Source organism: Mastacembelus armatus, chromosome 3 (genome assembly GCF_900324485.2).
Source record: "Mastacembelus armatus chromosome 3, fMasArm1.2, whole genome shotgun sequence".
In the NCBI taxonomy this organism is placed as follows: Eukaryota; Metazoa; Chordata; class Actinopteri; order Synbranchiformes; family Mastacembelidae; genus Mastacembelus; species Mastacembelus armatus.
The window spans coordinates 20,104,130-20,131,130 of record NC_046635.1 but is presented as its reverse complement, the minus strand read 5'-3'; the positions used below and the strand labels follow the sequence as shown (position 1 = coordinate 20,131,130).

Here is a 27,001-nt window from a genome sequence, read left to right as displayed (position 1 = left end):
AACTAGAATTGGCTTTAAATTTGTCTTTCAAACCTGTTTTGGGTTTCTGGCTCTAGGTTTCCTCCATTTCCCTGCTTCTGTTGTACCAGTTTCAGATTTGATTTTGAACTGTTATCAGAACTGGAATTGCAATTGCAGAAAGTTACAGGCAAGTAAGAATGAAGCTCAGTGCATGTACAGTAAAGTCCAATAAACGCTTGAACTTTCTCAGCAGGAAGTGTATTTTGTGCTAGGTCCTTTTTATGAACGAGTCAAAGGGTTATCTCCACCTTTAGGTCAATCTGCCACCCACTTCTTCTCTTGAACTTGCTTTGAGTGTTTGCAGCTCCACTTTATTGTGCCTACACCACTGGGTCTGCAGGGTGTCTTGCATTGTGCCTTATATTGTAGTGTTCCTTTATGTAATGTGTGTAAACTGCTCTCACATCAGTAAACAATAGTTCTGTGTATAGACTGCATCTGTAGTTCTTAATCTGACAAGTAAAAGCAGTAGCTAAATATACAGAAAAAGACATTATAGATACTTTTTTCATAGTACAGTGAGTCACCTTCTGATCTTCCATATCTAGTAGCCAGTTAAGAGATCATCCCTTTATGGGCACACTATCCTAAATAATTGTAATTGCTTTTCAAATGTAATTGTAAATTACATGTTTGTGTAAACAGAGCTTTTAATCACAATGTTCTTATTAGGATTGTTTGTGCACAAACCTACTGCACTCATAGTGTTGAGTATACATACTCAGCTCTCTTGAGGCTTAAAAGCCAGAGCTTGTAGGACATCAGTGCCTGTGGAGAATAGTTCATTACACATTAGTGTTAAATTAAGTATCTGCCTGTATATGTGTGTGTGTGTGTGTGTGTGTGTGTGTGTGTGTGTGTGTGTGTGTTTGCAGAGGTTCATACACCCCGTGTGCTTATTTCCTTGCTTGCTTGTGTGTAAGCGTGGGTGTGTCAGCTGCGATTTGTGAGTGCATCTTGATCCCCTCCCAAGAGAGCCCATGCTAATTTAGGATGCACATTATTTAAAGATGGCCTGGGCCGAGTTTCAGCTGGGTATATTTGTGCAGTGAATATGTTGATTTTTATGGTGTCCTGTGTGTGCCTATTCATGCTGCCAGGGAGGCAGCGTTAACCGCATAGGTGTTTGGAAGGAGAAGCTGTGTTGAGCTCAATTTTGTCTGCTATGAATTCAGATAATATCCTCTCTTGGGATGCTCAAAGAAGTGTGTTGAATTTATTTTGTCATTTCTTTTTTCAATAGCATAGCCTCTTAAAAAAATATCTAAAAATAAGGCATTATGATCTAATGAGTATTTAATATTTGTAAGCATAACTGTGTATTTATGACCACCCCAGGCCTGGTTTGTATTGTTTTTCAATATATATGAACCGCTCACAGGGAGAGAACATCTCTAGGTTTCCAAACACATAAACATGCATTTACAGCCTCTGTGTGCGAATGGTATTTGGAATTTCACTCATGGGAGTCATATTACATTTTATGACATGTATAAGGTGAGAGATTATTGCAATATGCTGCTAAGCATTCCCTTTATTTCAGCATCTGAGGGTGAACAGCTCCCTAATTTGGCCATCTGAAGAACTTCCAACCATTTTTTTTTTTTTTTTTACAAAAGTAGTGCAGCTTTCTTAGCTAGCATTGTAATCCTGTGTGTGTTTTCCCTGCTAAATTATTGGCACGTAAGTCACGTAGAAACGACTTCATAAATGTCACAACACAGCATGTTTACCTTAAAGGGCACATATACCAGCTTTTGCATCACTACTAATGAAAGAATGGGCCTACTCAAATACAGATGGTGCACTTTGGTAACGCTGCTTTCTGTTAATTCTTTGATCCCAGGAGTACAATTGATAGTAAAACTGCAATGAAGCAACTCGGATGGCTGTCATCCTGTGTAGTCTAATGTCTTATCATAACCTCATATACAACCCAGCACCAGCTTTATCCATGGCTTCAACTTCACCGACAGCCTTAAACATCATCTCCATATAAACATTAAACAATCAGTGAAGCTGCTACAACATTATGTGTAATGATGTTAAACATTAAAGGGAGGCAGGCAACTAATTTCATTTGGTGATGGTTATATACTTATACTTCCCACATTTTTGATTTATTTATTGATGGATTTAATGCAAGTCACACAGACTTTTCTTAAACCTAAAGTTCTGCCTAACATAAACAAATAGTTTGAGTTGCTAAACCTAACGAAAATATTTTAATGCCTGGACATAATTGAGGCATTTTAACCTGTTGAACCAAGGGCCATTTTAAAAGACCTTTTATATAAAAACAACGGTACCAGAATACCTAAACATAACCAAGCAGCTGTTGCTATGTAAGGATGTACCTTACATAATGACGACAATGAAGATCTATGGAAAGATAATCACCTACTGATCTTTCCAGTAGGTTCCACTAGGTGAGTAGGGATCTAGTGAACCATATCAGTAGTTTCATAAAAAGCCCAAATGGGCTTCCGAAACATTCCAGCTGGGTGGCTCAATATACCTGGTACAATCTGATTTCATTGTGACATTTTTTTCTCATTCCTTTGCCATGTATTCTACCGGTGTAGTATTTTTTCTTGGTGTGTGGCCTTTTCTGACAGAAGCAACAGTCTGGTGTCATTCATCTCACCAGCATTAAAATTCCGTTGATTCCTCCCTGCACTCTGCTTGGTCACATGTCAGCAGAGGAGTTACACTGGAAATGGCCATGTAGGTGTAGGTTAAATCAGAAATAAATACTGCAGTCTCACTTCTGTAAATGTATGGTATGTTAGTGAGTACACGCTGCAGAGGGGAAAGGCAGTTTAAGAAATTTACATGCATAGAATTCACATGGATATTAGACTAGTAAAAGGTCATAACACACAGCACATTTATATCAGCAAATGAAAAACCTGTGTGAAGCCTGCTCATTGCAGTATGCCCTTAGTGGGTGCATGTACCAGGTAGTGTCGTAGCAGTCTCATTCATCATCCTAACCTTGCGCAAGCTGCTCAGCCCTGATCTTTATACACAAGCAATATAATGTACATGTGCCTCACTTCAAAGTTGCTCATATTTTTGCTTCTCTTTTTTCACTTTTTCATCGTATCTCTTACATTTTTTTCTTTTGTCTCATATACTGGGAACCTTTGCATTGCCAGGTTCATGCATCAGTGTCCCCAGCAAAAGTGCCTGTGTGAATAAACAGATTCTGATTCAGACCTCCCATGATAATCATGGCAGTTTTATTGCTCACTTTGTTGATTCATGCAACTGGGCCTGGCACTCGACGTTACCATGTGGAGGCCCCATGCTGCTGGGAGACCCCTCATGCAGGAATGCTGCTCTGTGATTGGAGGAAGGCAGACGGGGATGAATGAGCAGTGTACATAGAACAGGAGGCATGAGGGACTGCACCGGTACGCCCCCTCTCTCATTTTGTATCTGATTCTCTGTTTAGTTGCCTTTCTCCCTCTTACACACAAACACACACAGGATTATAGTCCGACACAGGAGCCATGTTTGTCTTATCAAAACAACTCTTTTCTCTCATACACATTCATGTCAGTTACTGGCAGGTTGACAAATAGAGAAAGACAAGTTTTGATTGGGCTTCAGAGAATTATCATTGATATTTTCCAGGCTAAACAACTAATCAGTTTAATTGGACAAAATAACTGCAACATTAATCAATATTTAAAATGTATTTACACTAAAAAATGTTAGTAATATGCTTTGGCTGCCCTTAAAGAAAACAAAGCAAGTGAGTTTTTATGCATACACTTAGACAACCCTCCAATGCCCCAAATCAGAATAATATATTCGATTGATTTACATCCATTTTTGGACAGTGAACATGAGTAAGTGTTTGTGGTTAAGTTGACTGAGACTTTGCAGAACCCTGTTGTTTTGTCATGAGAGGAAACACAGCTGGAAATGTTAAGACCTGATGCGGCAGCTGTTCAAATTGTTGAGTGACTCACAGCCTCACTGTGAATTTTGTGAAATGTTGAGCCCTCTTTTTGTAGCATTTCTTAAGTAGTAAACCAAGAGTTTTAATGTGGCTTCAGAGGAATTTAAGGCTCATAAAGTGGGTAGAATATATAGCACACTTCAGACTTTTGAGGGTGCATTACATTTCAACAAAAAGAACTCAATGTCCAGGGAAATCTATAACATGGAAATCCAGAGATAAAGCTGATGAGATAAAAGGCTAAATGTTTAGACAGCAATGAGATGAGTCTGCCATTGAGACTTTCTGTTTTCTTGTTTTTGCACAGGCATTTCCACCTGAATACTGAAACATGAGAGCCTCCATCTCCCTGCAGGGTTTTAGCATTCGTTCTCTCTCTGCTCAAATTAGCACGACTGGGCCTTCAAAATATCGATTTATTTGTGGCATAGTTTTTAGCCACAGGCATATGTAACCGCTTAAGCTTGTTGTTATCGATATGAAATAACTGAATTAGCAAACAAAGGCACCACTGAAGCAACAGCCAAGTGCTGGTTGAGTTTGGTTTGCAGCGTTCAGACTCACCACACACACACACACACAGCTTCCCTGCTGTAAACTACTCAGTGCTATCAATCAGACCATCTGTCCCTGTCCACCCAGCCTGTAGTTTGGTTTCACTGCATAGTGATGTTCTACAACGTTGTTTTTCCAAGACAAGTACAACCTACAAGATACAATACGTAGCTAACATGATTGAGGTACAACTTATTGCAATTATCTACTGCCGCTGTGTCAATTTAGTAGATGCACAAGGCAATTTGGTTATCACTGCTTTTGAGTGCTTTACTGGTCCCTCTTCACAAAACTGTAATCACATTTCACTGCTCTCATTCAATTGAGTCTCAAGGCTGCCTTAATCTTATCTGAATTGTTCAGTCCTTTATTCCATGTAATTTGGAGTCTCTTACTTTGTCTCATATTCTCTCACCTCACTTTCTACACCTTTTTTTTTTTCAATTTGTGACCTCTCTTATAGGCCATGTTGTTGTACAAGCAACATTAAATGTACATCAATTTCAAGCCCAGCTAGTAGTGTGGTTTTATTTTTGTGAAGATTTTAATACCTTTCCTACGAAACAGCATGTTGACTTTGTTATGGTGAACATGTTCTCATGCTGATGTTACCATTTAGTTTAACGCACACAGGTACAGCTTCATAGAGCTACAAGCATGGCTTTGAAACTTTGTTCTGTTTTTAAAATCCATCTGTCCATCCATAATCTATACTGCTTATCCTTGTAGAGTGTCCCAGGAAGAGCTGTCGACAATCCCAGGTGACGCTGGGTGAGAGGCGGGGTGCATCCTGGACAGATGCCTTCTTGATAATATACACATAAAAATCTTTAACAGCATGCGTGGCTGTAATGCATCGTGTGAAGCATCAAGTCAAGATAATAAGTGTGGAACACAGAAACACAATTTTATAGAAAAGGCATATTTCTGACAGAAATGTACTTTTTAAGTGGAGTAGGAGTGTAAAAGCGCTGGGTAAATGAAATTTTTATTGTGAAATCGAAGTAGTACCAGCAACAAAACAAAACAAAAAAATCAATGGAAAAGAGTAGCGCATGACAAGATATGCTCTATGTTATACTAGGGTGTCAGCGTTGGGCAAAAGGGAATTCAGTACATAAAGCACTGTTTTTTGATCTCTTGTAGCTGAGCGTATCTGTAGTTTCTAAAAGGCCTGGGGTATTCACTTTAGAGTCTGTGGAAATCTGAGCTGTGCCCTCAGGGTCACTGGGTGTCCAACCTCTGCTGACAGTGAGCTGGGCCCAGTGAAATATTGGCTGCAGTGTTGGTTGACTCTCCTTTTCTTGCTCCTCCTCTTTCTCCTTCTGTTTTCCCAAACCCGTTGTGAACAGGGGATCTATTAACAGCAGTGAACTAAAAAGTGTTGATGGTACTGAGAGATCTGCCCTTTTCACTTATCCATCTCCACTGGCTTTACTCTCTTTTTCTTGGAAAAAGGGCATAACAATGTTACATATGAACATGTGACAGCTTGTAAGGTGTTTGAACCTCTAATTGACATTGAGAAACTTCCTAATAAATGGAGGAAACTCATGAAAAGCACATATTATTTATGGACAATTTACAATAATGCTCAAATAGTTAATAAGTGTACCATAAATGCTGGGACGTACTGTTGCTAAAAGAAGCATTTTCTATTGGTAGATATAAACCTTCCCTGGACACAGGTCTATTTGCTTCTAAAGCTCTGCAGTTGTTTGGATAATGTGATCACTGTCTTTGAATGTGCCATTGCTCTTATTGACTCTCACTAGCTGTGAAGGCTTGTGATATCGCCTGTTTAATCCCAGCTACCCTATAGCACACCTGGTATTTATTACCTGTTGTTTCTTTGTCACCTCTACCTCCTCCCGAAGATGGTTAAACCTGAAAGCTTGAGTTTTTCCATCACTCCTCTGTCTTTTTTGGAGCTTGCTTTTGAGGGGCTCCCGTTGGCTGTTGCTCTCATTTCATCCTCTCGTTCTTCTCAAAAACGCTGTCTTTTTGATACTTAGAGTAAGCTATGAACCTCTTGGCACAGCGCCAGCACAATCCATTCACTACAGTTCAGCGAGTTTGCACAGCCACTACTATATGCCAGAGTGCACACTGTCCTTTACAGCAGCTCGCACTTGTGTAGTAAAATGCCAAAATGGCCACTTCACAGATCCCCCCTTCTTCACCACACCGTGTCCTCAAGAAACACTGACAGTCATGTGTCTCTGTGTGTTGTAATGAGTGTGTAGGTGTGTGTACATGTTAATGTGTGAATATATGTGTACATGTGGTGCCCAAGGCCATAAATCTAGGGCATGTCAGAGTTTCTGGTGTGAATGTGTGTGTGAATTCCCAAATGGAATAACCAAAACCTGAAATATAATATACTTAGCTTGTCTACTTTTTCAAAAGGTAGGATAGTAGGTCATGCTAGTCCTAAGTTTCTATGTTTTTTTATTTTGTAATTAGTTTTACACAAGCAAGTTGTCCAATGCTCAGTAAAAGGAAATTTGTGTTTTTCTACTTTCCTTTTCTGTTTTGAATGGGTCTTATCACACCTCTATCCAATTTTGTGAGGTGTAGTGGTTTCCATGTCCAACACAGGATGAGGTTCATCTCTTGCCAAGAGAAACTATTGACAGTGAGCTGGGCAACGGCTCCTAACATTTTAATGACTTAATAAGACCCAATTAGTTGAAATGGGAGTGCGGAAGACTGGATTCATAGAACCGTTCTGTGTTGATGTAGGTTGTTCCTAAAAGATAGTGTACAGGGGCAACAGATCCCCCTGACCCTAAATAACAATGAGCAGGTATAGATAATGGATGGATGAAGATGGTGTACAGTGCAAGGCATGTTTATGTGGTTTCAGAGTACAGCATCTTTTCTCAGCTTTACCCAGCCACTATATCAAGAAGTGATGGGGGTGTGCAGGCCTCATTTAATCAAAGAAAAAAAAAAAATCCATCCCCCATTAACTTAATTAATCTAATGCCACAAAAGGAGAAGCTGAAAGAAAGCAACCAAGAAACCAATAATGTGTGTGTCTGTGTGTGTGCGTGTGTGTGTGTGTGAGGAAATTGATTTTCAAGCATAGGAAGGAAGTTTAAATAAGATGACTTACACAGGTACAGTTAAAATCACATAATGACTTTATTGAAAAGACGTGAAGTGACTTAATGTTAGTTTACAGTATTTGTCAGCTATTGAGAAATCTTGGTTTATGCACTGGTAAACTTACAAGTAATGACAATAAACATAGCTTTCAAGTTAAAATAAAGGCTAGAACTGAAATCATTGTCTTTTCTGGGGTCCACTGTAATCAACTGCTTCAACAACCCAACACACTCCATTAAACCCGCATGTTGTAGTCACATTCACAATGACACCCGCAGTTAGACTGAGCAATCTGCCTACACAGGGCCGATGGTGAGCCATCCTAATGAGTCCACCAACCTTAGCGAACACGTTCCTTGTCTCTGATACGACCCATAGGAGCATCTCTTACAATGTCTTACCCTTACAATGTCAGGCCGATGTTTTTTAATGATGCGTTTATTTGGAATACATAAGGTAGCAAGTCATTCTCCTTGGATTTCATTGGCTACTCCACACAGTGCTTTTACACTGAGAATGTGGAGGTTAGACAGAGGCAGTATGTTAACGTTTCCCCATCAGAACGTTCTGTCAAAACTAACTTCAGACTCATGATTTGAGATTCAGTAACTTCAACAGTCACACAGACCAACATCATCTGTTACAGTAGTAACTCTAACAAACCAAATATCTCCACTTTCACTGTCACTGTAGATGTTTTCAGTTGAAACCTACCACAGCAGCTGCGCTTGAGAGCAGAGCACATAAATCAGCCTCCAGATTTGTCTATAGAGGAGGTCAGATGATAAACGTACAGTAGAGCGGTTTTCAATATGAGGTATGATGCAAAGATGCTAAACCGTATCAGTAGAGGTACGAGGTAAAAAGTAAACCTAAATCATCTATTGGAGGGGGTGGGGGGTGGTTGTAGCTCATGATGTACATGTCAAATGTGGACACTGTGTATGCCTATCTATGTGTGTGTGATCTCCTTGGAGAGAGCTAAAACTGGGATATTTTTCCCTTTTAATGCCATCCAGCCTTGCCATGAAAGAGAATTTAACAGCCATTTTGTCAGTCAAGATTTGATGTCTAGTTCTTTTTATGTCCCATCTCCAGTTCTCACTTGGTCTTTCTCTTTTTGTTTTTTACTAATTTGAATTTCTTCTAAGATCTCTATTTTTGTCCCTTTTCCTATCCAATCTTGACAGAAAGAAATTAATACGGTCTTTTGAAGCACTAACTGTTCTTGTGTTGTCTAAAAGCCTTGCAAATGCATTCATTTGCATTCATGTCATTTACAACTTTCTTTCAAAATTATGGCGTATTTAATGAAGACTTATTTCATAATTAAAAACAGCTATGAACTACAGAGTCTCTACATGGTAAGACATATCCTTTGACTGTAATTTATGTAACACTTATTGCACACCAGCTCATCAACCTTTCACTCCAGGACTTCCCCTCCTTCTCACTGACTTTAATGTCCTGCTGCTGACATACAAATCCCTTCATGCCGCTACAGCCGTTTCATTTGCAGAGCTCCTCCTCCTCTGAATCTGGCCTCCTCTCTGTCCCCAAAAACCCCCTGCCTCTGGAATGCACCACCCCTCTCCATCTGTGCTGCCAACGATATTGACTCTGTTGAAGTTATGGCACAAAATAACAAATTGGACTGAAACTGGCAAAAAATGTTTGACAAATGATGCAGGTGTAAGAAAATAACAATAATCAAATCAATGAATAAAATATGTGTAGTATTTAATTTATAGTTGTGATAAAGTTCCCAAAGTAGTAAAAAGGTTCTGCAGTGAGGCTAAGTATGTGTATGTTGTACAAAAGTTATAGTGACAAATGGACCAGAATTCAATATAGGTATACCTTTTAGAATAAAGATGAGCTCACTGAACATACTGTTGTAGGCACATTGCATAGTAATCAAACTTGTTTTTTCTTCCACACAGAAAAGCCAGTTTCGGTGGAGCTGAGCTGTGGGGCTGGACCCAGCCATGTAGTGTTGGAGCCAGGTTTGCCCCTCTTGCTGGACTGCAATCTGGGGGCCAGTGATACACCTTTCAATGTCACCTGGTTTCAGGATGGTCAGCCCCTGCCTCTGGAGGGGAATGACAACCAGCAGTATTTGGCCAATGGATCTCTTCTCCTGCTGGCCAACTCCAAGGATGGGCAGCCTCCCCAGGACATAGAGGGGGGCTACAGCTGTGTCAGCGCCAGCGCCCTTGGAGCACTGACCAGCCGGGCCGTAAATGTGCTCTTGGCAAGTAAGTGTCCAGCAGAACGAGCACCAAGATTTATTTTTGGGTTTTGGGTTTTCTACCACACGTGTTCCATATGCAGTTTAGGTGAGCCGGACACACAAAAATGTGAATAGATACAGTCTGAGTAGGTAGTTCTCTATGTGGGTATGTTAGCTCTGTGATAGATCTGTTCATGGTGAGCTCTAACTTTCTCTTAGTGCCTTTTTGGATAGGCTCCCATCGTCATGACCTTGAACAGGATAGAGTAGAAAGTTCATTGTTAGATAGTATTACTCCTGGTACTTTTAACAAACATGTCAAGTTTTTGCATGGGTTACACAATGAAGATGTAACTTGTTCATTTGTAATGTACTCTTAACCTTTGGACAGAGCCAGGATTACAGTTTCAGCAGTTTTCAGGGCTTATGCTAATCTACGCTTTCTTTGTATAAATAAAAAAAATGTTGAGGAAAGTAGGTCTCTGTGTCTAGCTTAACTACTGCTGTTTATTTCCATTATATATATATATATATATATATATATATATATATATGTATGTATATATCGGCATGTGTTTGTGTGTTTGTGTTTGCATGGCCAAAATGTTTTATAATGGTTTGTAATATGGTTGAAAGAAGCTTGGCTCATTCATGCGAAGCATTCAGTTTGCTATGCATGTATGGACACGCACATACAGTACACACACAGACCATGTGATTTGTCAGGTTTGTCAAGGGAAATTCCTTGCATGGATGGAGATGAACTTAATTCTGCTTTGCCTCAGATAGGAGACATCCTCTGATAGGGTCCTAACAACTGTCCTGGGGACAGGTACACACTTAAACAACAGTCTATTAAACGGCACATAGTAAAGAGGAAAGAATGGGTGGAAACAGGAGAAAGGAAAGAAGAAGATTTGGGTGTGAAGGGCCAGAGAACAGGCTGTAGCTTTTTAATCACCCCTCCAAGGAGGCCTCTTTCTCTCACACTCCTAAGTGCTCGTCTTTATTTAGTCATTAGCTTTGTGTAAAATGAGACAGTATCCTCTGTGGATGCCCCAGCTTTTGTCAGCCATCACATGCCTATTTAGGAGGATCTCTTGTTTGAGGGACAATAAGGAATAAAGGAGAGGGAGGGGGGGTTGTGGGATGAATGGTTGGAAAGCGCAAAAGGCTGAAGAGAGTTTGTGGCGATAGTGAAAGGAAGGGCTTCAAAGACCATTAAGAATGACCTTCAGTTTGCATGTGTGTATGTGTGCGTGCATGAATGTGTGTCTAGGTTTTGAATAAAATAAGCACTGAAAGTCTATGAGATAGATATGACCAGTGTGCAGGAGGTCGAAGCTGATCTGCCTCAACGTTGACATTGAGCAGACATTCTCATTTCCTACTGTGTTCTCACCATCAGAAATGAGACTAAAGAGAGAATGTAGCAGAGATCACATCTGTGAAAACACATTATGAAAGCCAACTGCTCCAGTTTTCCTGTCGCACAGTATAATGCATGTGGCCTTGTCTTAAAGCAAGTGTGTTGGTGTGTGAGAGACAATGAATAAGATCTGCCCCCAGCTTTAAATACAGGTTAAAAATGTACTACTACTTTCACTCTCTAACTTACTGTTTTCCTGCCAAAATGCCAGCACACATATTTCATTTCCCAAACACATCCATGGGTAAATGATGATACTGAAAAAAAAAAACAGCTTATGATGTTAATTAGGCTAATTAACCTTTCTGATTATGAGGCTGTCAATATTTTCTCATTTCTACCAGCTTTTGCAACACATTTTAATTAAAGAGCTGATGTCATAACCATCCACTTTATGCAAAACTGTTGCATCAGTTTAGATTTTTGTTGAACTGCAGTTTAATAGGGTATTAGTATATTGCAAAAAGGAAATAACAATTTTATATTTCCTATATTTGCCAGTAGTTCTGACAAATATCTGTGACTCGGGTATGGTTCTGTCTGAAAGCTGGGCAGCAGAGGTCATGAGTGGAATTATCTGCTTGCACAAGGGGAGGGGAAAAACGCTGCAATCTGATAGCTGCAGGGCCAAAGTGTGGGGCATAGGCAGAGGGACAGACAAAGACAGACAGAGTCTAGGAAAAGGAAAGGGCAGGAGACAGAGAGGCACAATGAAAAAATGGGAGGGAGCTTAGAAAGACAAGATGGGAACCTTTTATGTAGTGCATCGAAGAGTTACACACTTCAAATGGAACTGTGCCCAATGAGCTACCTGAAAGTGTGCCTTTAAAACATAGACTGGCTCTAATTACCGGAAAATACCAACGATTTGCATTTGAATCTTAGAATGAGCCTTTTACATCTGCATAAAGAGCAGCATTACATTTTGTAATCTCACCACAAGATGTTGCTAACTCTTTCACATTTTACACATTGCACCTTTAATCTAACAGGTGACTATCAATGCTATTCATCCATCTATTACCTATACCCACTTATTCCTATTTAGGGTCACAGGGATCTGCTGGAGCCTATCCCAGCTATCCTCAGCTAAAAGGCAGGGGTACACCATGTACTATCAATATTAGCAGGTGGAATAAAATTGCAAAACATTTGTGTTTTTTGATTGGCTTGTTTTCTATGTGGTGAGTACTCCCAAAAGAGTCAGGATTTTTAACATAACTGAAATCATGTGTTAGAAATGCATTGTAAGGAATTGTAACAACTGTTAAATCAGTTGTAAATTCAATGAGTTATGATCATTTTAAGTATGGACAGACTGCCTGCCTTCATACACATTCTGTCCCAACATGTAGGCTGTGGTGCCATAATGAAGAGCAGTGTGTATATATCTGTGTGCACTCATGTCCTCAAATTTACACACTCTCACACACACTCACTGAGTCTGGCACCATGTCAGGCACTCTGTGTTTATTTGAGGAGATCACAATGTCTAATGGCTGGAAGTGGCAGAGGTTAATCATCAACTCCCACTGCAAAGCTGACTACATAACAGTTATTGCAAGTTTTTTTTTTTTTTTTTTTTTCCGAAATGAATCAAATGCTTTCTGCTACTGAGGTCAAGTGTGCATATCTGTGTACTCATTGAGAAACTTAATTCCTTCGGTGCAGTAGGAAAACCACGTATGACCAGTTTGTTGCCATGAGTAATAGTGGGTGTGATATGGGTTAAAGCTGTGTCTTCTTGAGTACACAGTGTTTTGGTTTCATTCAAGCATGCCCAAATCAGAAAGTTGCTACTCCTGTCTACAAGTTATAGAGACTGTGCCAGTTTCTGAAGACTGGACAAAATATCTTCACAGTTATCAGGGGGAATACCATCAAATTTTGTATGGTCCCATTTCTGGCCCCAGAGGATGAAGCCTACTGACTTTGGTGGATTTTTTTTTTTTTGTTGTTGTTTTTTTTTACCTCTAGCAGCACTAGCAGCTTTACATGCTTGGTTATTAGTGGAGTGTTAAATGTGACACAGCGCCCTGTGCCCAGAGGATGAAACTGTGTCCTGATTTTTCATCATCACTAGCAGGCCAAAGTTTTTCACTTAACTCATGCAATAGCTCAATGTCAACTAAATTTAATTGGCACAGAATTGTGTACAGACACTCATGATTCCCAGATGATTTGTCCTAATAAATTTGGTGCTCCCCAGACTTTTCCTCTAGCTACACAATTAGGTTGACATTTCTGGTTTTGATCTTAATATCTAATCCATTGCCATGAAACTTGGTGCAGACATTGATGTCCCCTTCATGATGAATTGTAATACATTTATTGATCCCCTAACCTTTCAGTTAGTGCCATGATTTGATAAAAAAAAAAAATTTCACCTTGCCTAATGTTTAACTTATAACCAACTATCTAAAAACTAATGATATTCCCATCAGCCTCAGCTGTACTTTGTGTTCAGTGCTAGTAAGGAAATATTACTATACTAATACACCAAATAGACTCTGCCAAACAGTTTTTTCTATTACAAAATACGTAGTTTATTTTATATCCCAGTTTTATCGGTTGGGATTTGATTTCTTTTATTAGCTCACTGCTTTCTTGCTGCCTTTTACTGCCTCTCTGTCTTCTTTCTCTGTTCCCTCCTTTGATCAGACACACACTCTATTCCTCAGTCAGAGCTAGAGGCAAAGTGACTGGGACAGCCAACTAGTTTTATTCTCTTCTCTTCTGTCTGTTGAGGTCAGAGGTCAGAGGCCCTTCGAGAATATTCACTGCTGCCTCCAGTACTCAGGATTTGCCTGCAGTAGGGATCTTTCCCTTATGTTAATGTGTTGAAGATGTGAAAACTGGAGCCTGGCCAAGACTGTAGCTGGAGAGAAATAACTTCTGATACATTTAAAAGACCATAACCAGAAGTCTGAAATAGATTCTGAATCTACCCAAGATGATTTTTTAAAGTAAACCAAATTAAATAAAGATTGGCCTGTTTAAATGACAGCTATGAATGGGATTAGCGCCATGGTCAGTGTGCCTGGTATGTGTTCAAAAAGCTGTCCATGTACTGACGGAAAGAGAGATGTCGACCAATTGTGGATCATGGCTCCAGTGTAATTGCAGTCTGTTACATCATGCGTGACCTACATCAAGCAAACTGTGTCCTCTCAGTCATTATAGAGGTGGAAAAGATGACACTCAGATTTCACAACATTAAAAAAGGTCAATTGCACACACTTAATTTAGATACCAGCCATGTTTGATGTGTGCCCACTGGGAAATCATCATGTCTGCTCTGAAAAACAACCCCCTGATCTCTATCACTTCTGTACACCCAGGTCTGTCTAAGTTCCATCAGGAGCCATCACCCCAAACAGTGCCTGCTGGGGGAGCTGCCCGCTTTGAGTGCCAGATAGAGGGAATACCCACACCTGTTATTACCTGGGAAAAGGACAAAGTGGCTGTCCCTGAGGAGACAAGGTGACCCTTCCTGACATGTTATTGTTGCTCTTCATTTTCTTCACATTCCATCTTCTCTCTTATGTCTTGTCGTTTTCTTACGTTATATCATCAGACTTAATGAGCATTATGTTTACTCTGGTTAGTTTTCAGAATTTTTTTAATTTCAACCCAATTATTTTCAGTACATAGTCTTATTTTGTTGATCTGTTTTTTTTTTTAACCTAACACATTTGTCTTTATGTCTTGCCTCATTAGTATAATGTCCATTAAATTAGGTGGTGTGTGACATATTTAACCTGGAAAACACATATTTGTCGAAAGCAAAGTGTGAATTGTTATGCAAGCTAATTTCAGTGAATGTGTTGTGTTGTAAAGACTACTGTATCACACAAGCTGTTTCACATTGGGGTTTAAAATCTGGGTTAATTAAAAAAATGGTGTCAATCAAATGTGTTAAATCAAAATTCTTAAAGTTTTTTTTTTCTATTCCCTGAATCCCAGTAGAGATGAATTCTAGCACTGATGTAATCATCTGGTTAATTTAACAATAACAAATGTTTTGCCACTCTCAGTTTACAGTTCATATGGAAACACTCAACATGCTGAGCTCCACAAATGATCTCAATTAGATGCAAATGCCATACTAAAATGACCTGTTGTTTTATATTCATTCTATTCTGAAACCCTGTTTGTGCCACGTATACATGTGCTCAGCATTGCGCTGTTGCACAGACTTAATTATGTTTGTGTTTCTTAAAATGAAAATGTCTTATGTGCCCCTCAAACTGTCTGTACTCTTTGGTGAATGACAGTGTGGTGTAGCTACATAGTGAACTGGGAAAATCAGAAAACCTTTTATTTTTGTAGTTTGACATAAATATTCCTTCTATGTTAATAAAGATATTACACATACATGTACATGCAAATCATTGTAATGTCCTGTAGTTGCAGGGTCACCATTACTTCATCGCTTCTTTGTGTGTTTCCCTGGAGCACACAATTACAGGCTTTAGTGAAGGGGTCAAGGTGCAAAATTAGCAAAACACATCAGTTTAACAATACAATACAAGAATTATTAATAACACTAACAATTAACAGAATATACACTCACCTCAAGTATATTTACTGTTTTTATTTCTGACATCTTTCAGGAAGTGGGTCTGAAAGGTGCAAAGCTAATTTCGATGTAAATACTCAGGATTTCATCAGCTGTAAGAAGAGCACTGAAACATTATATTCTGTGCAAGTTACTCAGTATGAACCTTCTGTGCTTTTCTAGATAACATTTTCAAAATGTAGACCTGGCTGCCATGTCTCTACCAGTTCTGTCACAAATTTCCTCATTTACTAGGCCACTTAACAATATTGACATTTCACAGTGGCCCTGCTGAATTTGTTTCCAGCCTTATTACACAGGACTAAGTGGTAATGGTTACTGTAGCCCTGCATGACCCACAAACAGCTCGCTGCTTAGAAGGTCTTATTGGAGGGATGTCGTTCTCCCACCTCAGGCGCTGTTAATGGCCTCTCACAAAGATGAACCAAAGCTGATGCATCACTGGCTGTTTCTCCCTCTGTTCTTTCTTGCTCTAATGTGCCTTTTCCTCTCTATTGGCTCCTCTGCCACCTCTTGATCTTTTTCTTCACTATTATCCCCTTCCCATCTCAATTTCAGTATTTTTTCTTTGTCTATTTTCTCTTCTTTCATGTCTTCCTCTCATTATCACATTCTTTTTCCCATCCACTACCTTATTCTGTTCTTGCTCCTTCTTCTTCCTCACCTCATCTCCACTCCATTTCATTTCTTCCCTCCTGAACAGGCTACCGCTAGACACATTTTGGTGGGATTAACAGGCTATGATAAATGTGATAAGAGGTTGTCAGATGGCATTATATTGCCAAGGAGCTGTGGACCTGACTTGCAGCCAGGGGTAATACTGTCTGAAGCATGACCTCTGCATGGGAGTGAGATGTAGAGTAATTTAGATTGAAAGCACACACAGTAAGTATTTTCAGTACAAATAACTTTTGTGTTCCCCCAAAAAAGATAATGAACACAAATTAATCACTATTTTTATGCTTATATACAGATTCAGTCAAAAGTAGTTACCTTGTCTTTGTTCTGAAAACATTTATCATTAACTCCCTGCAGTACTTAAGTCAGGTTTAAGATGTAGTTGTAATAATTGTAATTCCACTTTGTAGTGGTTGCACACAAAAGTATCTCACCTAAATAATGATGGGCAGAGATTCATGCTAAGGCGCACTGTGTCATTTATTCAGTTGCTTTTTTCTCTCTCTCTCTCATTCACCTTCTTTCTCCCTCTGTCACCTCTTTTCTCCTTTGCCCTCTGTGTACCAGGTTCATTTCCCTTCCTAATGGGGTGCTTCAGATTCTGGAGGTAACAAAGGAGGATGAGGGCGCCTACCGCTGTGTTGCATCCAATTCTGCCAGGAAGGACATCAGTCATGAAGCCAGGCTCACTGTCACCGCAGGTAGGTTCTGCTGTTGTACATTGCAGCATTTGAATATTTAACTAGGCCCCACTGGGAGCAGTTAGGCAAATCTAAATAAGTCACATTTGAGTTTTAAGACAACAACGACCAGGGCTAACAAAGTGGCACTCTTTCAATTTGTTTGTCTCCATCAGTTAACTCCTGAGCATTCAGAGTTTCTTGCACTCTTTCTTGCACTCCACTGAACTCTGTTATAGTCTGTCCCATGGAAGCTGCCCCTGCAGTGTTTATAGTCTGCTGCTTCAGCACAAAGTTTGTTTTTAAGCCCCTTGTAGCACGAGTGGGAGGTGAACTGATAGTTGCGTTGTGTTAGATGATACAGTGGTGCTGATGTGTGGGGATGCAGTGTTGCAGTGGAAAACAGCAAGAGATCCTGGAATTTATAGAACCTTAGAGAGGCGGTCTATGATTTTAGTGCACTAACAGATGTTAAGTCTGAGTGAATGCTCCCAGAATTTGAAATGGATAAACAGCATTTACATGTGTTTAGTGTTTTTAGTCTTCGTATTCTTTTGACACCGCTTTGTGTCTTTTTAATGAAAGACAAAAAGAAATTCAAATTAACACAGTTTTGGTTATTTATTTCTCATGCAACATTAATAACTTATGGTTGGTAATTTCCATGTAAACAAGAAGAATATCAATGAGATGTATTTACTGTACACAAATAACTGTCAAGGGTACCAATTACTCGCAGTCAATGAAGTTAGAACAAACAAAATCTTTAATCATCATCAAGAAAGATAAATGAAAATAAACAAATGAAAACATAAACATAAACATCCACATAATGAAATGTATCAAATAGTAAAACTATAACTGAACTCAAAGTGTTATTAGTTGCATTATGGGAAAGCTTCTTGCATTTATGCGATCTTCATTTCAAAACACATTTACTCTGTGGCGATTATTTAGTGGTCACTTATGTTAACCTGTTATAATGACACTGATTACTGACACATAGTAACGCTGGTGTTAACGTATTGAAAAATTCAGTGACGTGGTCCCGCAAAAAAATATTATAGTGGAAACAGTCTGTCAATCTGAATTCTCACACTTCTGTCATCATTGAAGTACAAATTATAAAGTTAAAGGAAAGTTTTTTGTTTTTGTTTTTTTTGTTGCACAACAGCCACTCCACCCTACATAGATCTGTAGATAAAGAGGCTGATTTTTTTCAGGTTATTTTTCTTCAGTGGTCTTGCTGCTGCCGGTAGATGAAACAGATTAAAGAACAGATATAATGCCATCATTCACTTCAGAGTCCTATGCATAGAACCTCAACTCTGAAAGCAAGCTTTGACAGTTTGATATTAATGTCAAGTTAAATACTTGAGAGGATATGAAAATATGAAACATTTATCTGCCTTAAATCTCAACTTTCTATTTTTCTTTGCTTAATCGTCTTCATTTTTTTTTTTACAAGGTTTGTACAAGCATATTCACACACAGCACCCTTACAAAGGTGCATCATGCAGTGTAGTCCTCACAAAGGCAGATTGACCCACTTTAAAGCCTCATGCATAAGGAAGGTTTGCTGTATGTAATTCCACTGATTCATTTATAATGTGTTTACCAAATGCCGAGTCTCTTCCTGGAGATCATTAGCATTATGTGCTGCTGAGATAGGCTGGGAATTGCAGGGATGTAAGGCACTCTCACACCAGCAACACATCTTTAAATGTAATAACCCTTATCAGACCTCGGGGAGAAAAATTATGGACCAGTATCTTAATGGTGGCCACCTTCTTTTATTCAGCTCAGCGTTTTTTGTTTTTTTTTAACCTAGTAATTTAGCAGTAATATTTTGTTGAGAAAGGCAGTTCACATAAATATGCTGCAGTTTGTGAGGACGCTTTTGAGGCCTTACTCACTGTTGAAAAGCAACTTCAGTATATTTACCAAATTATTCAAATACTGTACTTGAATACAATTTTGAGGTACTCATAGTTTTTTTGCTAAAATATTTAACTTTTTTTGACAGCTATATTTGGTTGTTACTGTTCAGATCCAGATTATTAATACAAAAATAAAACATTTGCATGCTGTGGGATGAAACAAGGAACATTCAAAGAATGTTTCAGCAGTACTTGGTGAGACTGGAGAACCCTGGTATAAAGCCTGATAATCAGACTTCAATGTCATTTAGTTTTATTTCAATTTACTTACATACTTCATTTAATAATTCTTTCATTCATTCATTATCTATACCCGCTTATTCCTAATTAGGGACACAGGAATCTGCTGGAGCCTATCCCAGTTTTGGGTGAAAGGCAGGAGTACACCCTGTACAGGCTGCCGGTTAATAATAAATTCAGAATTCAAACTTTCCAGTTGCAAGCACTGACTTACCTAATGTTTACTGAACCATAATGCTAAAGTAATTATTTCTTTTGGTGGTTTAGGCTCTACTGAAGCCTTGAATAGAGTGTTGATCGCTGCGCCACCTCAGAACGCCACAGTGGTGCTCGGTCGTCCGGCTGTGATGGAGTGTATGGCACAAGGCCAGCCAAAACCACTGGTATCCTGGAGCAGACAAGGTAATACTTTCAAATGCTCTGATTTACCTTGCTAGTTCTTTTCCTATTTATTTTTCTCTTTTATCACACCTGTAGTATTTAATTAGCTGTGCCTCACTTTTCTGTATGTCTATTACACACAAAAAAGCAAACATTGTAGCTGTTGCTGTAGTGATTATAGATGCTTTATATTTGATGCTTTAAGCAAATGATGATTTATAATCAAGGAATATTCAGAAAAGATCTCCACAACTTTGATACAGAAACACATGAATGCATTCAAACACACACATACTTGTAAAGTTTTGGTAGTAATGTCACACAAAATTAGGATTATCATTGTCTGTCGAAAATCGGACTGCTACAAAATGGCAGACCAACTCAATAGTGATCTATATGGAGAACAGTGAATGATTTCACTTGCAGCATAGGAGTGCCAATGCAGATGCCTCAGGTAACCCAGAGTCACAGAGCCACCTATTGGTCAGCCTGTGGGATTACAGTTTAAATTTCCCACTGCTCAAAGTGCTGCCTCTCTCTGTTTCTCAGGTAACTGAAAGCCTAAGATATGAGCTCCACTTTTCTCAAGGCCAGTGTCTTTATTTTCATCTGTATGATCTCAAACTGTCCTCTATTGTTCTGTGTTGCTTTCTTCTTTGGCCAGATGGAAAGCCCATTTCCACTGATGTTATGGTCCTTGCAACAAACCTGGTGATCAGGGACACAAGGCGTCATCATGCCGGTGTCTATGTCTGCCGGGCCAACAAGCCCAAGACCAGAGAGTTTGTGTTTGCTGCCGCTGAGCTACATGTGCCTGGTAAGAGTTGTTTTCTGAGAGCTAGTTCGCTGAGACTAGTCTGTCACCAGTTTCCTCTTAAATTACCAAGTGAGTGAGGGTCAGATGGTAATGTAAAAAAATCTGACAAATTTCAGTGTGTCCTAGATGTTATCAGTGTAAATCACCATTTTGAAGTAATTTGTTTTAATACATCTATAATGCCAAGTTTACCTGTGCTTTGGGGTTACAATCCCAACCATGAATCATAATATTTCAGGCATATCCCAGCTGTGGGCCTTTGTTGCATCTCTCTTCTTTACTGTCATGTCTCTTCTGTTGCTAGGGCCCTAAAAAACACATTTAAAAAAGATACAGTATAACTATCTTTCTGTGAATGTTAAACTCACCATGAACTGAGAGACTTGTTCTTCTATAATGAGATAAACAGTACGTCCTTGTGAAACAGAATATCTGGGCAGCTTTTAGTTAGGTTAGTGAGGGTTTCAAATAGGAACCTTCAGACTTCAGTAGCTTCCCGAGGATACAGCGTGATACTGTGAGGAAGAAAGAAACAGATAAAGAGAACTACGTTTCAGGGTAGGCTCCAGCAGATCCCTGTGACCCTGGTTAAGGAATAAGCGGGTATAGATGATGGATGGATGGATTTTTCAGGGTATAACATATTTAAATGACTTATTTTTATGAAGTCTTTAGATGATTATTTAGATGGTGCATTTACATGCTTTATTTAGATGATGTAGTTAATGATTGGACATTAAAAATAGTATTGGGAGGGAGAGGGGTGGTTAACTTATTTACACATTCATCATAACTTCACTGATAATTGTCAAACAATATTTTCCCAAGTAAACATCTAACACAGTATCAGACACCCCTATAGTGGATCACACCACTTCTACTCCGTAATATGAGCTGCCAAAACACTGCAACATCTACTGAAAACCCTGCATGATGGAAAATATAAGTTTAATATGCTTGTTTTAGAAAGACTATATTATTACTTAGTACTTCATTGTAATTTAATGAACAAGGCAAGTTGCCTACTCCTGTTTGAAAATGTGGGTAGTCCAGTTGCTATATCTTTTTGAAAGCTAGTGCCTTCGGTGATCATGCTTAATATCTCATTGTAGGTTTAGATCTCACATGGGCAAGGGCTTTTAAACAAAAGCTAAATCTAAATATAATTTGATGCCAATAATTTTATAGTGTACACATTAAAAGTTTTGTTTCTTGCTTCCCACAGCCCCTCCAGTGATTCTCCAGCCTCCAGAGACAGTGTCCCTTTCCCGGGGAAACACGGCCAGGTTTGTCTGCAACAGCTCTGGCGAGCCTCTTCCAGTGTTGCATTGGCTGAAGAATGGCCAACCCATCAGGTCATTTAGACGGGTGAAGACCCAAAGCCCTGGAGTCCTGCTCATCAACCAACTGGCACTGGAGGATGCAGGCTACTACCAGTGCATAGCAGACAACGGGCTGGGCACGGCCTGCGCCACTGCCAAGCTGACTGTCATCGTAAGGGAAGGTCTGCCCAGCCCTCCTCGTCACCTGTCTGTTACACCCTACTCCAGCACAACTGCTCTGCTCGCCTGGGAGAAACCTGAGTACAACTCAGATCAAATAATTGGTTACTCTGTGCACTGCCAGCGCGCTGCAGGTGTGTTTCTGTCGTTAAACGTGTGTAACATGCCCATGTTTAAAAAAAAAAAAAGATATTTCATTTGAATTTTTATCCTTTCCAGGCTCAGATAACATGGAGTATCAGTTTGCGATGAACAATGACACCACAGAGTATCATGTCAAAGAGCTTCTCCCTCATACTGCTTACACATTCTTCGTGGTGGCTTACTCTCCTATGGGTGCCAGTCGCCCATCCCTGCCAGTCACTGTAGAAATGCTAGAGGACGGTGAGTTTTCAAACTAACAATTTGGTAAAAATAAGAACTCACATATGAAATAAGGCCAGTCTGTGATAGACTCACAAAGTAAACATTATTTGTTTGCTTTGCAAATTAAAGATTAGATATATATGTAGTATGTTCTTAAAATGTCCAAATCTATAGGACATGCTTTAAATGGACATTATCAGACAGGCTTTTCCATTCATTTCTACAGTGCCGAGTGCACCTCCTCAGCTGTCTATTGCCAGCACCTCCCCCACAGACATCAGGCTGATGTGGCATCCACTGTCCTCCCAGCACAGTCGAGGAGCTGTTACCCGCTACCGCATTGAATACAGCTCCCTGGATCAGGGTTAGTAACCCATACAGTACAATGCTGACAAGAAGTTGATTTTAATTGCCAATGAAAGCAGTTGCATCATTGTGACAAAGGGCTCTATGTTTTCTTAAATAAGGGACAGTTGTAAATGCAAGTGAAAACTTCAGGTACTTTAGGGGTGTCCAGAAAATATTTGGTGACCATAAGCTTTGGAGAATACTGGACACAATGTAACCAGGCACAACATAAAAGAGGCACTGAATACATTATTAACAGAAGGAATGCATTATTAGCAGCTGGAGTCTGGGTGTTTTTATATAATGGCCAAACAACCAATTTTAAAAACAGCAACAGAGGGAAAGAGGTTAAGGTCTCAGAGAGAAAGAAAAATTTCATCTCCAAGAAGTCTGGATTGAAAAGGCAGCAAACATCAAGATGGCACACTGGATATAACTGTCTGTAATGGTTTTTTGGATTTTGGAGAGGTCTGTGTGTGTGCACCTCTGCCAAGTAAAGCTGCAGAAATTGTCCTCCTAAAGAGGAGCTCTGAGAGGGTTTTAATGGAATTGTAATTGTGCACCAGAATTACACTGCATTTCCCAGCCAAAGCCATGCCTGTAGTTCCTAATAGTTTAAAAGTGCAGAGGCTTGTAATTTGTATGATAAGGCTAATTATATTTAGACAATGCAAAAGTATACTTGCAGAGTAAAATCTTTTATCCTAAATGTTGTCTTCTCCAGAAAGTTCAGGGAGATCAAGCTCACTCTGAAAAGAGCCATTTTAATAGCAGGTTGTCCTTGAGAAACCACAAATAATATATTTGAATTACTGCAAAAACAACACAGTAAAGAACATTATATATATTTATATATTTGTGTATATATACATATGCATAACAGTATATATAGATATATACTTGTCATATATGTATTTTTGTGTCTGTGTTTATATATTGTGTGTTCCCACAGTGGACACTGTGTTCTCAGTGGAGGTGGGAGGTAATGAGACTCAGTTTACACTGAGAGAGTTGCAGCCCAACCAGGCCTACAGGCTGAGGATAGCAGCTGGAACAGGCGTTGGCTTTGGAGTCCCATCAGAGTGGGCCCAGCACCAAACATTAGCCCACTACAACCACAGTGACCACAGCATGGGTAAGAAAGACACCAGACCTTTTTCATTTCTAAAACCTATATTATTTCTAGAATGATTCATTTTTGAAAGATATTCAGATGGAAAAAGTTAAGTAACTGAGTAAGCTTTATTGGAATTTCCTGAATCTGGTCTATATCTGGTCTTACTCTGTTATATATTAAAATTATTCTTTGTGAACATTTTAATATTCACATTGTCAATCAACAATCCCTCAAATTCCTTGGCATCTAAATTTTTAAGTATTACAAAGTATTACAAATTCTTTGAATTTTCTGATCTACACATATTAGGTAGTACCCACAATCACAGCCTATATACCGGTTTTTAGTGTGGGTCTTAGACAGGAGATCATAGACAGGTTTGTATCTGGCCACCAATGTATTATTTTTAGTTGTGAAACTCATTCAATCGCCTCTGTTTTCCCTCGTCCCAGGATTACTCGTGGTTTTAATTCACAGAGTGCAGAGACGTTCTGCACTGAGTTCATGTCTAGTGATCATATGTTCCCTGTTCCTGTATTGACAGACAATATTGCAGATTCCTTTCTTTCTTTATGCTCTAGGACGTTAGACATTGTTGCTCCTATAAAGGTAGAGCCTGGTAGATCAACCAGGAGACAACCATGGCTAAAAATATAAAAAGAGAATGCAGAAGAGCTTAATGTAGATGGAAGAAATCTGGTCTTCATGTTCATTTACTGGCTTTAAAGAAATCATTGGCCCTTTATAATACCATGATTAAGGTCGCAAGAGCTCGCCACTTTTCCAGCAACCTTAATTCTGTCAATCAGCGGGTTTCTTTTTCAAACTGTGGACAGATTGGTCAATCACACTGTTACTCATGCTTCTGCTTCTTTGTGATGCTGACTGTAAAAAAAATGTATTGTACTTTCTTGCCAAATTAAATCAAAAAGATCTAGTATTGTTTCTGACACTGTTCCATCATGCTGCTCCTCGTCCCTTTCACAGCAGAGACAGCCCTCCTGAAGGTCTTCAATGACCTCTTATTGATAGCAGAAACCAGCCTGTGTTCAGTTCTTGTGCTGCTGGATTTGAGCGCAGCCTTTGACACAATAGATCATGGTATTCTTTTAGACAGACTGAAACACTGGGAAGGTGAATCGGGAGTGGCTCTAAAATGGTTTTCATAAGACCTTTCAAATCGGATGTTTTGTGTTTCAGTAAATACGTTTATGTCTTTCTTTTCTGATATTAACTTTGGTGACATCAAGGTAATTCTTGGTCCAATACTATTTTCTGTTTACATGCTTCCTCTGGGTGATGTCAGACGTTGTGTTTCTTTTCACTGCTATGCAGATGCCACACAGAATGGTACCTCCCTGTTATGCCCACTGACCACAGCTCACTGAGTTCTCTACCGATGTGTCTGAATGATATTCAAGACTGGATGTCATCTAATTTTCTTCAATTAAATTTTAATAAGACTGAAATTCTCATTATTGGCCCTCATAGACTTACTGAACAAATAGCACCAGCTACAGCTGCCTCGACTATTGAGAATCCCGTCACTAAGGCCACTGTCATCCCTGAAATATTGCTGAAATTAGAAGAACTTTAAATTACACACACTGAAACAATAATTCATGCTGTTATTTCTTCACGTCTTGATTAGTGCAATGCCTTTGAACCTGTCTTAGTAAAAATCTCAAACACTCACAACTCAGCTGCTAGACTCTTGTCTAGAATTAGGGGATTTGAACATATCACCCCCGTTTTAGCTTCTTTACACAGGCTACCAGTTTGATATAGAATTGCATGAAATTAAATAGCTTTACTGTTACAATGACTATAATATAATATTATATATTATAACCACTGAAGAAGTTTAATATGTGTCAATAATTATGTTACTTATTATTTTCTAGGTGTACAGACGTGTATTCAGTTGTTTTAAAATGGAAGAAAAGATAGAAACAAAAAAAACTAGCCTTGATAGTAAATGAATCACAAATTAGTTAATGTTTGATACATTTGAGGAAAGATTAAATTTGTGTTTGTTAGTGAAAGTTAAAACATAAAATCCAATCTGCATGAAACCTTTCGCACAAGATATTACTGATCAACTAATCAAGACTGAATGATCATCATAGAAGCATTAAATATCAATTTATCAAAATATATACCTTTTGATGTGACGTATGATAATTAGTCAGCTGGCAGTACTATATATGTTTCAGCTGTATGTTTCTAGAAACGACTGGTCAAAATACAAAATAAAGTCAAGCCAAATCTATGTCATGTGCACTGGTTGGTCAGAAATTTTTTTCATTTCCAATCTTTTTCAGTGATCTTTGCCCCTACTGAACTGAAAGTCAGAGCCAGAGTGAACACACTCAATGTGACATGGCATCCCTCACCCAATCACACACTGGTCTCTGGTTACAAGCTCTCTTGTAGAGAGGTTGAGTCTGAGGAGTCAGCCAATGGAGGAAAGACTACTCAAACCCACACCATCAGGCTCCGCAAGAAGGCTAGGTATCATCTCCTCACTGGGCTCGGTAAGCTGTTAAGAGTCTGAATTTCATTTTTTCAGATACACACAAAAATAAATCCTAGTTTTCTAACCTTGACTTCCACTCAATATTTAATCAATATTAAATTGAATAAAAATATTTGATGAAACTGATTCAGCTATAATTGCAAATTTACAGTATGACAAGCTTTGAGACAGCTGTGTTTAGTTTGAGCAAGGGATATGCTGTTTTACTGCTGTCCTTGGCAGACAGATTGCTGCAATTCACTTAATGTTGTTTTAAAAAAAATAATACTGCTTTTGAAAAATAAGTAGATGTAGACAAGCACCTCTCTAATAATTTTTACCTTTAATTCAAATGTAGTCTCACAGGTTAAAACATTTAAACAAAGGTTGTACCACTATTGTCTTTGACTATACTTAGATTATATCTAGTGTCTAATGCCAACTCTTGTCAAGTTTTGTCTTTGTAAGAGTCTGCCTTTGTTTATTCAAAACATGTCTAACCAGAAG

At 39.0% G+C, this 27,001-nt stretch overlaps 1 protein-coding gene across 1 annotated transcript in view; it reads left to right on the top strand.

Annotated features, from left to right (window-relative positions):
• The window catches only part of igdcc4 (immunoglobulin superfamily, DCC subclass, member 4), a 47,687-nt gene that overhangs the window by 4,934 nt on the left and 15,752 nt on the right, over window positions 1-27,001 (top strand). The window contains exons 2-11 of the mRNA XM_026294006.1: window positions 9,607-9,921; window positions 14,667-14,808; window positions 17,153-17,286; window positions 19,713-19,847; window positions 20,491-20,643; window positions 21,869-22,279; window positions 22,365-22,529; window positions 22,738-22,875; window positions 23,812-23,994; window positions 26,301-26,513. Coding sequence (XP_026149791.1) covers window positions 9,607-9,921; window positions 14,667-14,808; window positions 17,153-17,286; window positions 19,713-19,847; window positions 20,491-20,643; window positions 21,869-22,279; window positions 22,365-22,529; window positions 22,738-22,875; window positions 23,812-23,994; window positions 26,301-26,513 — 1,989 coding nt within the window. The remainder of the gene's footprint in view (window positions 1-9,606; window positions 9,922-14,666; window positions 14,809-17,152; window positions 17,287-19,712; window positions 19,848-20,490; window positions 20,644-21,868; window positions 22,280-22,364; window positions 22,530-22,737; window positions 22,876-23,811; window positions 23,995-26,300; window positions 26,514-27,001) is intronic.